At 36.0% G+C, this 16,225-nt stretch overlaps 1 protein-coding gene across 4 annotated transcripts; it reads left to right on the plus strand.

Moving 5' to 3' along the window:
* Window positions 1–1,634: 1,634 nt before the first annotated feature.
* On the plus strand, window positions 1,635–15,344 carry tagln (transgelin). 4 transcript variants are annotated; one of them, XM_030152911.1, is made up of 6 exons: window positions 1,645–1,792; window positions 9,910–9,952; window positions 10,654–10,845; window positions 13,112–13,283; window positions 14,463–14,565; window positions 14,647–15,344. In XM_030152911.1, the coding sequence occupies exons 2-6, from the start codon at window positions 9,941–9,943 to the stop codon at window positions 14,783–14,785; spliced, it is 618 nt and encodes a 205-aa protein (XP_030008771.1). In that variant the 5' UTR covers window positions 1,645–1,792; window positions 9,910–9,940; the 3' UTR covers window positions 14,786–15,344. The 4 variants fall into 4 exon arrangements, with proteins under 4 accessions (XP_030008773.1, XP_030008771.1, XP_030008772.1 ...); XM_030152912.1 differs by having other exon boundaries at window positions 10,657–10,845; XM_030152913.1 differs by lacking the exon at window positions 9,910–9,952 and having other exon boundaries at window positions 1,635–1,792.
* Window positions 15,345–16,225: the final 881 nt, after the last annotated feature.

Below are 16,225 nucleotides of genomic sequence, written 5' to 3' on the forward strand. Positions count from 1 at the left end.
TTGTGTGAGATACTCCCTGGTAAAATGTCCAAATAAAAGAGGATACACAAGCAAAGGTGTTAGAAAAATAGGCAATGATGACTGGGAGTACAGTTGGTGTCAGCTGCTGCCTTATTGGTATAGACAGCTGCCTGTCAGCCAGCTGAGCCCATAAAAGAAAAAAAAAAAATAATAATAATATTAATAATAATATTTAAGGATTTTATTGAGGAAGTGAAATGTCTGTCACTACACTTCCTCTGACAAAAGTCTTCACCAAACCTTAACCCATAAAGACCCAAACAGCCACTGGTGACACAAACCATGTATAGATATAAACTTAAATACCTGTTGATCCACTAATCCTATGTAATAATAATTAGTGTAAAATACAGTTTGTCATCTTTTCATGGTCATCAGATATGACCCATTTGGACGTTCAGAGGGTCCGTAGTGAACATGGAAACACCGTCATCTTCTACAACATTGATTCACTGGTAAAACCCATGGAGTTGGATCAATGACAGTGGATGTTCTTACATTCTGTCAGCAGTATCTTTGCTGAAAATGTAACTTTTTCTTTTTTTTTTTTTTTCTGTTTTGATACAAGTAACTTGGAATTTACTCTGAGTTTTCACGAACATCTACATGATCTGTGAATTAAATATAGGAAAATACATAGTTTACACCAAAAATGCAAAATCCAGAGGAAAATATTATTTTTTAAAAATTAGTGATAGATCAGTTAAGAAAGGTAGAAAAAGAAAAAAAAATTCATATGGGAACTGCTACAAAAGTAGCACTGAGTCTTTATGGGTTAACCCAAGACAAAAGATATGTGACATGAGGGTTAAGTTTATATTTGAACATATGTAGCTTAGGTTGCTTTAACAACATGCTAAACGCAGACATTAGAGGACATCCCCTTTGAAATGAAATGTATTTTATGTCTTTTACAAACCTCTTCTGTTAAAGCCTGACCCTAAACCCTTACACAAAAGTTGTACAAACTTCCATGAACTTGCATAGGGCTGAGGTTCTATGAAAGGGGTGGATGTTCAATACAGCTTTATCTGCTTTGTCTATTTTAATCATTTATGTCATAACAGATTTAAAATGAAGTCTAGTCCTGATCCTGATCGGTTTGAAACTTTCCACTGAACGAGCATCAGTTAGACTGTGAGCATATGTTGGACAGCCTTTACCGAGCTATATCCAAACAATGTGAGTGTTTGCCAAGAACTGTCTGTAATGGAAAGAAAGTGATGGAAATGTCACAAGTGGGTGTGGGGTACACATGCACACATGCACACGATGCACCCCTGGTACAGCTAATGCATCAGGACATACATGGACTTTCTCTATGGGGATGATGACGGTTCCTCTCCTCTCCTTCCTCTCTGAAGAGTGATGTGGTGAAAGTATTTGGAGAATTCCTGCTGACCACACCAGTGCTGCCTGGCTGCTGTTTCTCCTCCTCTACATGGAACAGCTCTACCCAAATAAGGCTGGGCTTTTTAACCAGACGGAGGGGAAGGGATGGTAGAGACAGAGAGGGAGCTGCTGAAAGGCCATGCCCTTTTAAGGCTGAAGTTTCCTTTTTTCCTCCCTTCTACTCTCGCCCTCCTATTCCTCCTTCATACTCCCTCCCACTGGCTCAGTAGACCAAGTGAAGTCATCTGGCCTCATCTGCTCTTTTTAAGCCGACATTTTTAAGAGGGAGGTCCCTACCAGGCATATACAAACACTCAGTCAAGCATCTGCGCTCACCTGCACTCGCAGTCAGCAGCGAAGTGAACTATTCCTTCAAACAGTGAGTATACATTTCTTTTATTCTCCTGTAAATGCTCAAATGGTTAAATGTTTTTTTCACATTCTTTGTCCTTTTAATTGTGAGGCCTTCTTAGCTTCCCATCCCTTTGATCCATTCGTGACAGTAACTGTAAAGAAAGTTACTCCAAATAAAACTTTATTAACCCATCAAACGTCAAAGGAGAGATGTGAAGTGAGAGGTCTTGAAAAATATCTAGCACATAACTGTACATCAAATGGTGTTTTCACATATGGAATTATCAAAGGTTGAAGTTAATCACCATTTTCTGTGGGTTAGATCTATGACATCATCTATGAGTTACTCTTGAATTCAATGTTGCTGCGGTTTAGATGCACAGAGTGGTCAAAACACTATTTTACTTTTTTACATACCCTAACTGAAAGAAAAGACAAGTTTATCGCAAGTGTAATTATAGTGTAAGAGTCGTCTGTGACGTGTCCCAAGAGTCATTTGAGGATGTGAAGGTTTTCCACTGGTATCTCTCATATTTGTACAAGCAAATGATCCACAGCTGTACACGGGTTTGGATGAGTTTTGTGAGTTCACATGACATGACAGGAAGCTACTTCAAAAGGATAAAAATGTAGACTAATATCTACCAGACTGTCTGAAAGGGCAGAAACTTCTAAAATATTCCATTTTGTAAAGCATTTCTGTACATTTTATTTGTGTTTTAAGTGTGATCTTAGAAAGTTTGCAGTGATGATGAGATAATACTGAGTACGACACATGATGGTTTACAGCATCTGTTTAATCCCACTCTTACTTGATGACATCACCTGAACACTGAGGATCCAGGGTTTTCTCTCTCAGATTGTGCCACAGCAGCCTTACTTGACCTCTTAGTTTCCAAATAGAATTGTGCTTCGACGAATAAAATAAAACCTTATCCGGGTTGCTCTGATGCAAATTGACATTCAATGCTGTTATTTGCTCAACGTTCCATCCAAGAGTCCATCTTTAATGACAATGCCTCTCTTTAACCCTGTAATTCAGAAACGGTGAATTATAGCAAACAAGACTTATGACTGACTGTGGTTTATTAACTGTGGGCGAAAATGCTTTTGATGTTGCATCCCATTTTTGATTGTGGCATAACTATATGCATACATACAGACAAACTTAGATTCAGTGAATAAAACAGGAAAAAAAACTCTAGTTCATACGTGTTGAGTCTAATGCCTTTTGCCTTTTTAACCCTTTCATGCATGAATTATGAGAACCTTAGTCTAGATTTTTTTTCCTGAGTGTTTTTATTCCTCTTTAGGCATGAAAAAACAATGCGATTGATTTTTTTTTTTTTTTTTTTAATTGAACCTATTTTTTATGAAGGTTGATTTGTTTCTTTATTGCTTTAACTAAAAAAAAAATCAAAAAAAAAAAGTGTTTGAATGCAAAAAAAAAAAAAATTACAACCTAAAAAAATTCATTTGAACACTTTTTTTCTTTGATTGAAAAGTTTTTTTTTTGATTGAGACTTTTTTTTTTAATTGAATTTTTTTTTTTTTTTTTTTTTTTTTTTTGGGTTAAAGCAATAAAGAAACAAGTCTACCTTCATAAGTTTTCGTGGAGTTCCAAAAATGTCCAATCCACTGGACACCATGCGTTTAATTTTTGAAGCAAAGAATGCAAATATCAGAAAGTGATATACTGTGTGAAAACGATAAAATCAAAACATTTTTAATGCAGCTAATCTGATGTTTTCTCACATTTTATCATATTTCCAATTTTTATTAGCAATTGATTTACACTCAAACATGTTAGTACAGATCAGGTTTATCAAGAACAGCAAAATTACAGTGATGGTGTGAATGTCAGTGTATTATTATGGGATGGTGCATGAGCATCCACTGTGTTGGCTGATATGGAACTAAAACAACCAAACCCATGAATATACAAGAGAACAGCTGGAGAAGAACTGTCCACTGGAGTGACCACTGTGCATGAAAGGGTTAAAATATGTGATGCAAATGTGTTCACTCAGATACTGGCAGGGACTTTCTGTTCCAATGTTATAGAGATGGACACGCCCCTGCTACTCATATGCAACTACAAACCCTTAGTTCACTCTAAAGGTAATAACCTAATGATTAAATATCATTGATTCCTGGGATTTTTTTTCTTATGCCAGAGGTACAGAGTGTTAGTGATATGACCGGAATGATCAACACAGATTAGTTTGAGTCTTTTTTTTTTTTTTTTTGGTGTTCTGTTTGTCCATTTGAAACGTGTCCATTTGAAAGAAGTTCACAAATTGTATAAGACATGCCTCAAGGATGTAATTGTTATGGAAAAATGCTAAATAAAGTTGTTAAAAAATATATATATACAGGGTGGGGAAGCAAAATTTACAATGAACATTTAGTTGTTTTTTCTCAGCAGGCACTATGTCAATTGTTTTGAAACCAAACATATATTGATGTCATAATCATACCTAACACTATTATCCATACCTTTTCAGAAACTTTTGCCCATATGAGTAATCAGGAAAGCAAATGTCAAAGAGTGTGTGATTTGCTGAATGCACTCGTCACACCAAAGGAGATTTCAAAAATAGTTGGAGTGTCCATAAAGACTGTTTATAATGTAAAGAAGAGAATGACTATGAGCAAAACTATTACAAGAAAGTCTGGAAGATACTATTAAAGAAGAATGGGAGAAGTTGTCACCCCAATATTTGAGGAACACTTGTGCAAGTTTCAGGAAGCGTGTGAAGGCAGTTATTGAGAAAGAAGGAGGACACATAGAATAAAAACATTTTCTATTATGTCAATTTTCTTGTGGCAAATAAATTCTCATGACTTTCAATAAACTAATTGGTCATACACTGTCTTTCAATCCCTGCCTCAAAATATTGTAAATTTTGCTTCCCCACCCTGTATATCATTGATTCCAGTAAAAACAGGTCTGCAGAGTTGGACGAGAAGCACCAACTGGCAGTTTAGCTCCTTTGTAACAGTAACAGGAGCACATAATACTAGGTAGACTGTCAGTCCTGTTGTTATGTATAAACATAGCAGAATCAAGAGGGACAGCAGTTTAGACAGACAGAAATGAACCACATCCAGGCTCCAGCGCAGACTTGACAGCATTGGCTACATTTGAGAGTCAGAAATACATCATCTCAAGCACACAGCAGCAAATAAGTTTGTCAGAGCAATCAGAACCATGAAGGGATTTGGCAGCAGGTTCACAAATGCTTTCATTGCTCATAAAATTCTGGCAAGAGCACGTAAAACGGCAGTTTCTCTGCAGCTGGCACTCACCGGAGGTACAGGAAGAAAAAAAATGGTGCATTACAGTACATCAGCGCCTAAATATCCTTAAAGTCAAATCTTACTTTAGCTGAATTCTTTAGTACTTTGACTCCTAAATACACTGAGGGGTAAAATTTAGCAACATTACGATTATCCGAACAAACCCCAGGTAAGATGTTCATGCTAAATCAGTATATAGTGGTTAGTGAGTTAACTGGAGAGAAGGCGAGACCGCATGACGCCACGTTCCCTCCGGCTGCCACAGTAGCCACAGCCCTAACACTGGCTTCCTGTTCTGGCATGAGGCGGGTTTACCATGGTAATAAGAGCAACAGACGTAAAAACAGAGCTGAGACCAGAGACACCGAGAAATGGATTGATGGATGAATGGAAAGGTGATGAAGTCATGTTTGTGAGACACTGGGACTTCAGAAAGCAGGGTTTATTGGTTTCTTTTACTTAACCCATAAAGACCCAAACCCAATCATTTACTGATATAAAATGTTAAATACCTGTCGATCCAATAATCTTATCAATCCATGTAAGTAATTGGTGTAAAATGCAGTTTGTCATCTTCTCTTGGTCATCACATATGACCCATTTGGACGTTCAGAGGCTCCGTAGTGAATGTGGAAACATCGTCTTCTACAACATTCACCAGTAAAAACCCATGGAGTTTGATCAATGACAGTGGATGGAGACTCTTGGATTATGTTCAGTTAATAATATATTTTGCAGAAAAAGTCTCTTTTTTCAGTTTTCTCTGTTTTTGATATGATGACCACCAACTTTAATCTGAGCTTTTATGAACATCTACATGATCAGTAAATTAAATATTGGAAAATACTTGATGTTCGCTGAAAAAACGCAAAATACAGAGAATAATATGCTAATAAATGGTGATAAATATAGAGAAAAAAATATTTTGGAACAGCCATAAAAGTAGTACTGGGTCTTTATGGGTTAAATTAATGGTTGAGTTCTGATTTGTGTCCTTTATAAATGCCATAAAAAAATTTTTTTCCATTTTGTTATTTTTATTCTGACATCTTTATTCCCGTCTCGGACAGTGTTTGAATTACTTTGAGGAGTAGTTATGTATTAAATGGTGCTGATGGAAATACTAGCACACTGAGCAGGCGCTGGTAATACATTTTATAGGAGCTTTAGTAGTGTCCATAAATATTTTTTATGTGCATCTAAGAAAAATATAGACATTCTTCCATGGTGTTTGGATATTATTCTGGTTCCTAGTTCTACTTCTTGGGCTAATACTAATTCCAGGTGTATTTTTACAGGCTGCAGCGGTGTATTGCCGACTTTTCTTGCATAAACATTAATATTAATATTAATTCTATGAAAAACACAGTTAAATACATCATCCTATCACTGGTATGTTGGAAATGCTTGCTTAGAGTTTGTAAAAGTGTGTTTTCTTCGGAGCACAGAAGCTTGCTTAGCAGATGATCCTGAGTTATTTGACCGGGGCACATTTCCAAGCATAACAACATACCCATGGAGACACATAAATACCAGAAATAGAGAGCAATCCCTAATGGACTCATTTAAGCTCTAAAAATATGATGTGATCTTTCTTTAATTGTACTTTGCATACTAACACTAATAGAAAACAGAAATCTTTCTTCAACAATGCAATGAGTGCACAACGTGAGGAATGTAACCCCCTTTACTTATTTCTCTGAAAAGAGTTTAGTGTGTGGGATTTGTGATTGTGGTCCTGGGTTATATTTATGAGGCGAGGACTGGGGGCAATTAAAAAAAAAAAAAAAAAAAAAAAAGGGGTGGGGGTAGGGGAGCACATTCACAGCATACCAGACACACATTACCCTGTAATAGTGATTACATAATGATGCATGTTTGTGAGAATAACAAGAGCTATGACATTATGTGTTTCCAGAGACAAAGACAGAAAGAGGCAGAAAGGACACAAAGATAAAGTGTATTATCTGAACTTGTGGTTGCATGTAAGTGAGCGTGTTACCCAGCATGTGTGTTTAGTTTTTTGTGGTTTGAAAAAGCACCACAGGGAATGCAAAGAATATTAAACAGAGCTGGTGGAAACGCTACAGATACTCCAAGCAGGAATCCATTAACAGCACTGACACACAGACTGTTATAAACACAGCCTAAATCTGTTTGCACTGATGGAAGAAGTGTTCTGATGTTTTAGTTCAGGGGCGTCAAACTCATTTTAGTTCAGGGGCCACATTCAGCCTAATATGATCTCAGGTGGGCGGGACCAGTGAAATAATTACAGTGAAAAAAGTATATTCAGTTGTGATAATACTGACATCTACAAAATTTCCTTTCAAATCTGAATAACGTGAACAACTGGAAACATCGTAAGAAAAGCAAATGAAATTTTAACAATATTTCTTTAACAATATTCCGTCTCAGATTATCAGTTTATCATTTACACATGTGCATTAATAATAACAATAATAATGGATTGGATTTTATAAAGCGCTTTTCTAGACACCCAAAGCGCTTTACATTATTGATCCATTACACTGGGTTACAAAAAAAGGTTTTTTGCAAGTTGTCTAGGTTTTTTCAACTGAATTAGGACCATTTTGCACCGCTAAATCCAAAAATGACATCTGTTTTTCTCAATCAGGTCAGGGTTTTTTTTTGCTAATTTGATTTTGAAAAATTTGATCTTCTCACAAAATATAAGAATTAATACCAAAATAAGATTGGTAAGCACACTTTATGAAACTTGTGACTTGATTCCTGTTAGGTACAATGGTGTATTCACCGCAGATGTAGCAGAATACGTCAGGCTTATTTTTGCAAGATCTTCTAGTCGAAGCCATTTCATTCACCTGTAATATAAAAACAAAAAACATTAATCATAAATTGGCAAAAGTAAAATCTTCAGAACTCATTTATTGCAAGAAATATGAAAGAATTTTGTATCATATGATGTGAAAATGCCCATAAATGTAAGCAAAAATGTTAAAAAGCCAATATGTAGCATAGTTCAGAAAGTTGACCTGATTGAGCAAAATTAATGTCATTTTTGGATTCAGCACACCAAAATTATCCTAAATCAGCTCAAAAAAATTAAACAATAAATTTGTTGTTGACCAGTGTTATTCATTCTCTCTCACATTCTCCCTCTGGTGGTGGTAAACTACATCTGTAGCCACAGTTGCCCTGGGGCAGACTGACAGAAGCGTGGCTGCCAGTTCACGCCTACAGCCCCTCCGACCACCACCGAACATTCATACACCAGTGTGAGTGGCACTGGAGGCAAGGAGGGTGAAGTGTCTTGCCCAAGGACACAACAGATTGACTAGGCTAGAGCAGGATTTGAACCGCCAACCCTTTGGTTACTGGATGTCCCGCTCTACCACCTGAGCCATGGCCACTCCAACTACATTACAATTACAACTTACATTACTGTTACAAATACACAAAACATTTTAATAACAGGCAGAATGTTGGTACAATTGCATTTACTTCTCTTACGACATTTCTGGTTGTTCATATTTGTTCAGGTTATTCACATTTTTTACTTGTTAATGTAAATGTTTTCCTGTAATTTTACTTTTTTACACTAAAACAAAGAGAATTTTTGCAGTTTTCATTATTTATCGTTTTAATATGATAATATTTTACTGATCTGACCCATTTGACATCTGATTGACGCATCTGTATATGTCTGTATGTGGAACCTGAATTACAATGATTAATATAATGTAATTTAATGTAATTTTTGGATTTCACAAATTCATCCCAGGGGTCGGATTGGAGCCTTTGGCGGGCCGAATTTGGCCCCCCGGGCCACATGTTTGACACCTGTGCTTTAGTTAGTGGGGTCACAATGTGAAAACAGATCATTGAAAATAATATGTTAAAGACAAAGGAACAAAAAAGAAGACTCAAGGCAAGTGTGCAACAGTACTCACCCTTGTCTTGTCTGAATGTCTACTTTTTGTTTGTCCACTCGTCACTATAGGTCGGTTTGTGGAGTCAGATGAAAACCTAAAACGGCTATCTCGAAGGCCAGACTTTGCAAACGTTGACATCCTTTTTTTTTTTTTTTTTTTTTTTTTTTTTTTACAGACTGTGCAACCTTTTATTCATTTATGCATTTTTTAAATATTTAAATTTAGATTATTTTTACAGACATACATGATCTTAAACATTTGAGCAAAACAAAAAACTACAACAATCACTGCATGCAGTTACCTTTTACTGCCTCATATCCAACTAAACACAACTAGTGTGGTTTTACATTTTAGAGAAATCCTTTAAAAAAAGCATTCCGGGCATCTTTTCTTCTCACTTGGCAACATATGGTGTATGGCGTCTTTTAGCATTGGTCAGTGAAACCAAAATTAACAAGACAGAGTCACTCTGAGTCCATCTCATTCTGCCCCATGTTTCTATTCACAAGGCTTTCTTTTTCTTTCGGGTTTTTTTTTTTTTTTGTCTATTTATGGGCTCAGCTGGCTGACAGGCAGCTGTCTGTACCGATAAGGCAGCAGCCGACACCAACTGTACTCCCAGTCATCATTACCCATTTTTCTGACACCTTTGCTTGTGTATCCTCTTTTATTTGGACATTTTACCAGGGAGTATCTCACACAACTTGTTTTTTTTTTTTTTTCTACTTGTCTTGTCCAGCGTCCTAACAGCAGAATGGTAGTCTGGTTCCTCCCAGTGCTGAACAAATGTAGAGCAAACGTTGACATCCTGAAACTAAAACTACAATAAAAATTAGAATATTATGTATTAGTTCACTGTTGCCTAAAAGCAGCAACATCATCACATCTAAAGCCCGCCTTTGACCCCTCCCCCCCTTCCCAGGAACAGGAAGTTGAAGTGACCTGACATCAAGATGGCAACAAAGGTTGGATGGTGCAGACAAGCACCTTGATATGGGTTTTGCACTTGGCTGTTGGCCCAAAAGCAATATAAAAGCATAAAAATAAAAGATTAAAAAAAAAAAAAAAAAAATGCTGGCAATGATGTATGTGTGTGATGACAGAGATCAGGAGAGAAAGTGTGAATGTGTGAGTTAAAGCTGAAAAAGAGCTCCCATTGTACATCACTTTGTCTCTGGACCTGATGGAGCTAAATGGTGTGCATTAGGAGACGCAATGCTGATATAAGAGCACTGTTCTGAAGAAAGGACGCAAACTGAGAGCTTAGCATCACTCTAGGCTGTATATGCTTTTGACATGCATGTGACTGTGAATTTGAGAAAGTATGTGTGTACTTACTGGATGTGTAATTATGTCTTTGTCTTTATTTAAACGTGTTTGCATGTTTTGTTGCGAATAGCTTCTTTGAATTACATCTAAAGTGAAAATGTTTTATTTGTCAGAAAAAAACGGTCAGATCTAAATGAAATTACCAAACAGTGGGTGAATAGTACAGTATATTACATATGATACTGATAAAAGAGGGCAGGTAAGGATTACACCCATGACTCCTTCAAACAAAAAGCCTTTATGTCCCACCGTATTTTTTCCACTTCTAATGTTCATCCCATTCTTTCTCATTTTTCTCTCCATCTGTCGCTGTTTTCCTCCATCCACACTCAACTAGCAGGGAGTCGGCATGGCTAACAAAGGACCATCCTATGGCATGAGCCGGCAGGTTCAGGATAAAATCGACAGCAAGTACGACCCAGATCTGGAGCTGATCCTGGTGGAGTGGATCACCCGCCAGTGTGGCTCTGGTGTGGGAAAGCCAGAAGCAGGAAAACATGGCTTCCAGAGCTGGCTGAAAGATGGATGTGTGAGTGGACTGAGTGGTCGACTGCATTACAGGAAAACACAACATTATAGCACACTGCTTTGGAAAAGTGACGTTAAATGTAATGATTATGGAAGCTGCTGCACAGTATAGAACAGGGCTGTCAAACTCATTTTAGTTCAAGGGCCAAATTCAGCTAAATTTGAACTGAAATGGGCCGGACCAGTAAAAAAATATAACATCTATAACAATATAACATAATATATAAATAATGTCAACTCCAAACTTTTCTCTATGTTTTAAAGCGAAAAATGTAAATTTACATTATGAAAAGGTTTACATCTACAAACTATCCTTTCAAACAATGTGAATTACATGAGCAAACTGAAAAAAATAAGTGTAATTTTAACAATTTTATGCCTCAGTTTATCATTTACACATGTACATTATAACTTACAGATCACAGTGGATCTACAAATACACAAAAAATTTAATAACAGACAGAATCTTGTTAAAATTGTACTTACTTCTCTTAAGACATTTCAGGTTATTCATATTTGTTCAGATTATTCTCATTTTTTGTGAAATCATACTTTGTTTTAGTGTAAATACATGAAAATATTTACATTTACAAACATAAACATTTGAAGTTGTCATTATTTATATGTTATTATGATAATATTTGACTGGTCCTGCCCACTGGAGACTGAATTGGTCTGAATGTGGAACCTGAACTAAAAGGATTGTTGAGCCACATTATGTAATAAATTCTCATTATGTAATAAAAGTTCAAAATGTAATAAGAATGTCACGTCATCTTGTAATAAAGCCGCATTATGTAATAAACTGATGCATTTTGTAATAAACTACCTCAATGCATTATGTAGCAAAATTTTTTCGCATTATGTAGTAAGTTATTACAATTTGAGAAATTTATTACAAAATGTACTTGAAACATTTTTATTTTCAGGAAAATGTAATGTGCTAAATTAATCTTTAAACTGTGGTTAAAGTTCTAATTACATTACCTGTAGCTCCTGTGACTAATTTCTTCTAAATTGCTCTGAAATTATATTAATTTGGATTGTTATTACAAAATGAACCATATTATTACTTTTTTTTTTTAATAAAAATGTGTCAAGTGCATTTTTTAATAAATTTCTCAAACTGTAATAACTTACTACAGAATGTGCAAAAATTTACTATAGAATGCGTTGACATAGTTTATTACAAAATGCGTCAGTTTATTACATAATGCGGCTTTATTACAAGATGACGTAACATTCTTATTACATTTTGAACTTTTATTACATAATAGGAATTTATTACATAATGCGGCTCAACAAGGATTGTTAATATTTTAGTGTAATTTTTGCATTTCACAGATTCATCCCAAGGGCCAGACTGGACAATTTGGCAGGCCGGATTTGGCCCCCGGGCCGCATGTTTGACACCTGTGGTATAGAAGGACTGACTAGAGTCCTGAGTCTGGCACCGACTGGTTATTCTAGATGTCAGTGCCTCTTAAAAAGGGCTGTGATTGGCTGAATTCTTCCATTGTGAAATTTGTAGATTTTCTAAAATTTGAAAATGAGCCAAGAAGAGGTCCATAGTCTAGTTTTCCCACATTAACCCTTTCATGCATGAATTATGAAAAAAAAAAAAGGATCTAGATTTGTTTTAGATTGATGTTATTACTCAAAATTAAGCTAAAGTTGAAAATGCATTTTGAATTTTTTATAATATGGTTTTATTAAGAAGATATTTAACCTCCCAAGACCCAGGAAAGTACAAATTCTGGCTTTTTTCATTAAATAATTGCCTATATTTGAAACATCATGATCCAACAGTTTTTTCAGATGCATTTTCTTTTTAATTTTCATGCAATGTCTGTTGCAGTGGACAGTTTTTGTTTTTTGTTTTTTTGTATAAAGTTGTGAAACTCTTGTCCACAAACGTGAACAGAAAACCCATAGCTGGGTCTCAGGAGGTTAACTTTATGAGATCACAGAGCAGTCCAAATAGTAAAAGTAAGATGATACTTTTTTTCATTGTATTGTTGAGGGTCTATGGAGACTGCCCCCACGTGGTTTGGAGAATATTGCCTTTATAACCCTCTGGAAAGTGAGCTTAAACTGTGTTCATTAATGTGGACGTCATGCATGAAAGGGTTAAAGATGATATAACTTTCAGCATATTGCCTTGACTGACAAAATTCTGCAAATTACTATTACTATTATGGGATTCAAACTAAAAAAAACACTTTAATTCCTCTCCCTCCCTTGTGCTGGTCCACATCCTTCTCCAGGTTCTGAGCGAGCTGATTAACAGTCTGTTTTCTGGAGAGAAGCCAGTGAAGAGGATCCAGAGTTCACCCATGGCCTTCAAACAGATGGAGCAGATCTCCCAGTTCCTTAACGCTGCAGAGAACTACGGCGTCACCAAGACTGACATGTTCCAGACCGTGGACCTCTGGGAAGGTCAGAGGCTCTAATGAATATTTAGGTTGTGTTGTAGAAAACTAAATGTGGTGACAGATTTAACCCTTTCATGCATAAGTCACTACAGTGGACAGTTCTTCTCCAGCTGTTCTCTTGTACAGGGTGGGGAAGCAAAATTTACAGTGAACATTTAGTTGTTTTTTCTCAGCAGGCACTACGTCAATTGTTTTAAAACCAAACATATATTGATGTCATAATCATACCTAACACTATTATCCATACCTTTTCAGAAACTTTTGCCCATATGAGTAATCAGGAAAGCAAACGTCAAAGAGTGTGTGATTGGCTGAATGCACTCGTCACACCAAAGGAGATTTCAAAAATAGTTGGAGTGTCCATAAAGACTGTTTATAATGGAAAGAAGAGAATGACCATGAGCAAAACTATTACGAGAAAGTCTGGAAGATACTATTAAAGAAGAATGGGAGAAGTTGTCACCCAAATATTTGAGGAACACTTGCGCAAGTTTCAGGAAGCGTGTGAAGGCAGTTATTGAGAAAGAAGGAGGACACATAGAATAAAAACATTTTCTATTATGTCAATTTTCTTGTGGCAAATAAATTCTCATGACTTTCAATAAACTAATTGGTCATACACTGTCTTTCAATCCCTGCCTCAAAATAATATAAATTTTGCTTCCCCACCCTGTATATTCATGGGTTTTGATGTTTTAGTTCCATATCAGCCAACACAGTGAACACTTACGCACCATCCCATACCCTGACATTCAGACCATTACTGTAACTTTGCTGTTCTTGATAAACCTAATCTGCACTAACATGTTTAAGTGTAAATCAATTGTTATTTGTTAGACAAGAAGTTTTTTTTTTTTTTGCATATTATCTCCATGAAGTGAGTAATTACTAGCATTAGAATATGTTAAAATGTGAGAAGACATCAGATTAGCTGCATTAAAAATGTTTTTATCTCATTGTTTTCATATCACTTTCTGATATTGGGTTTTAAACACATTTCTTTACCTCAAAAATTAAATGCATGGATATTTTTGTAACTCCATAGAAAAAAAAAAAAAAAAACTTGATCGCATTGTTTTTTTCATGCCTAAGGAGGAATAAAAACACTGAAGGAAAAAATCTTGACTAAGGTTCTCACAATTCATGAATGAAAGGGTTAATAATCTTGATTGTAACTTGACAGGTAAGGACTTGGCGGCAGTGCAAAGGACTCTGTCAGCTTTGGGTAGCTTGGCCATCACCAAGGATGAAGGCACATACAAAGGAGACCCTAACTGGTTCTTTAAGTGAGTCCTTTATATGAAATGGACACTTCTCATGATGATTTCTTTCTTTTCCTCACTGACATGTCTTATTGTATGTTGCAGGAAAGCACAAGAGAATAAGCGAGACTTCTCTGATGAGCAGATGAAGGCTGGCAAAAATGTGATTGGGCTACAGATGGGGTCCAACAAGGGGGCCAGTCAGGAGGGCATGAGCTATGGAAGACCCCGACAGATCCTGTAAAAGCACTGAGCCTCTACACCTCTTTACCCCTTGACCCAATGCCATTTACACCCTTTTAGAGCCTGTAAACGTCTGACCAGTCCACAACAGAATCATTTCCTGCTTTGGAATCTTGTTCCCTCCAAACATTTCCCCAGCTCTCCCCTTACGTAGACGCTTGCACTGATGACCTGCAGAGCTCACTGTGCTTTGTCCTCCCCGTCAGGACCAGTACAACCCAATGTTTGTAGTCTTAATGATCAAAGCAGAAATACTTAACGGTAAAAAAATAAAATGACCGACACTCCTACTTCGGGGAGCCCTCACAGACAGCTGACCCCTGGTTTATCGCTGATGCATTGTAATGATAGTGTGCGTTTACCTGTTTATCTGAAACAATGACTGACGCAGTCGTCAGTTTCTGTACGTAACTTTCAGAAGCTCTGGTGCTGACACTTTGGTAAAACCAGAGCTCTTTAAATTTTCTGTATTGATCGATACCACTTCCCATAATGCTACGCATGCTGTATCAGCGCCAATATTTTTGTACATTGTCTTATTAAATAATGACTTATAAATACATCTGAGTTGAGTGTGTGATTCCAGATACACTACAAACAAAAAGTTAAGGATAATTCTTTGTTTTTTTTGTCATTTTTTTGGTCATTTTTGCCATTTGTAAATAAAACTATGTCTGGTCTTTAAAAAAATGTGTTTCAATTAAATTCACTCACAAAAACAGTAAAAAGTGCTGTGTAAGAATCCCAACTGAAAAAAATAGCCCAAAAATTAAAAATATTCTTAACTTTTTGTATATCAGACTTCACCTGTACCTGAATTTTATTTTTATTGCTTGGCATTTTCAAGTGATACTCAAACATCAGGCATCATCATTAGTTTTTCCAAGAACAGTACTTTTTAGCCTGACATGCAAAGTGCTCCTATACCAGGGGTCTCAAACTCATTTTCTTTCAGGGGCCACATTCAGCCTGATTTGATCTCCAGTGGGCCAGACCAGTAAAATAATAGCATAATAACCTATAAATAATTACAACTGCAAATTTTTGTCTGTGTTTTAGTGCAAAAAAACCCCATTAAATTATGGAAAATATTTACATTTATAAACTATTCAAACAAAAAAGATGTGAATAACCTGAAAAACAGAAATTTCTTAAGAAAAATAAGTGCAATTTTAACTTTTCATTTCTACATGTGCATTATGGATCGGATCTACAAAGACACTTAACATTTAATAACAGGCAGAAAATTGTTAAAATTGTGCTTAATTTTCTTTAGACGTTTCAGGTTGTTCATATTTGTTCAGGTTATTCACATTTTATTGTTATTGTTTGTAATTGTAAATATTTTCATAATTTCATGTTATTTTTTGCACTAAAACAAAGACAAAAATTTGAAGTTGTCATTATTTATAGGCGTAGCGTAATATAATTTTTTTCACAT

This window comes from Sphaeramia orbicularis, chromosome 13 (assembly GCF_902148855.1).
Source record: "Sphaeramia orbicularis chromosome 13, fSphaOr1.1, whole genome shotgun sequence".
NCBI lineage: Eukaryota > Metazoa > Chordata > Actinopteri > Kurtiformes > Apogonidae > Sphaeramia > Sphaeramia orbicularis.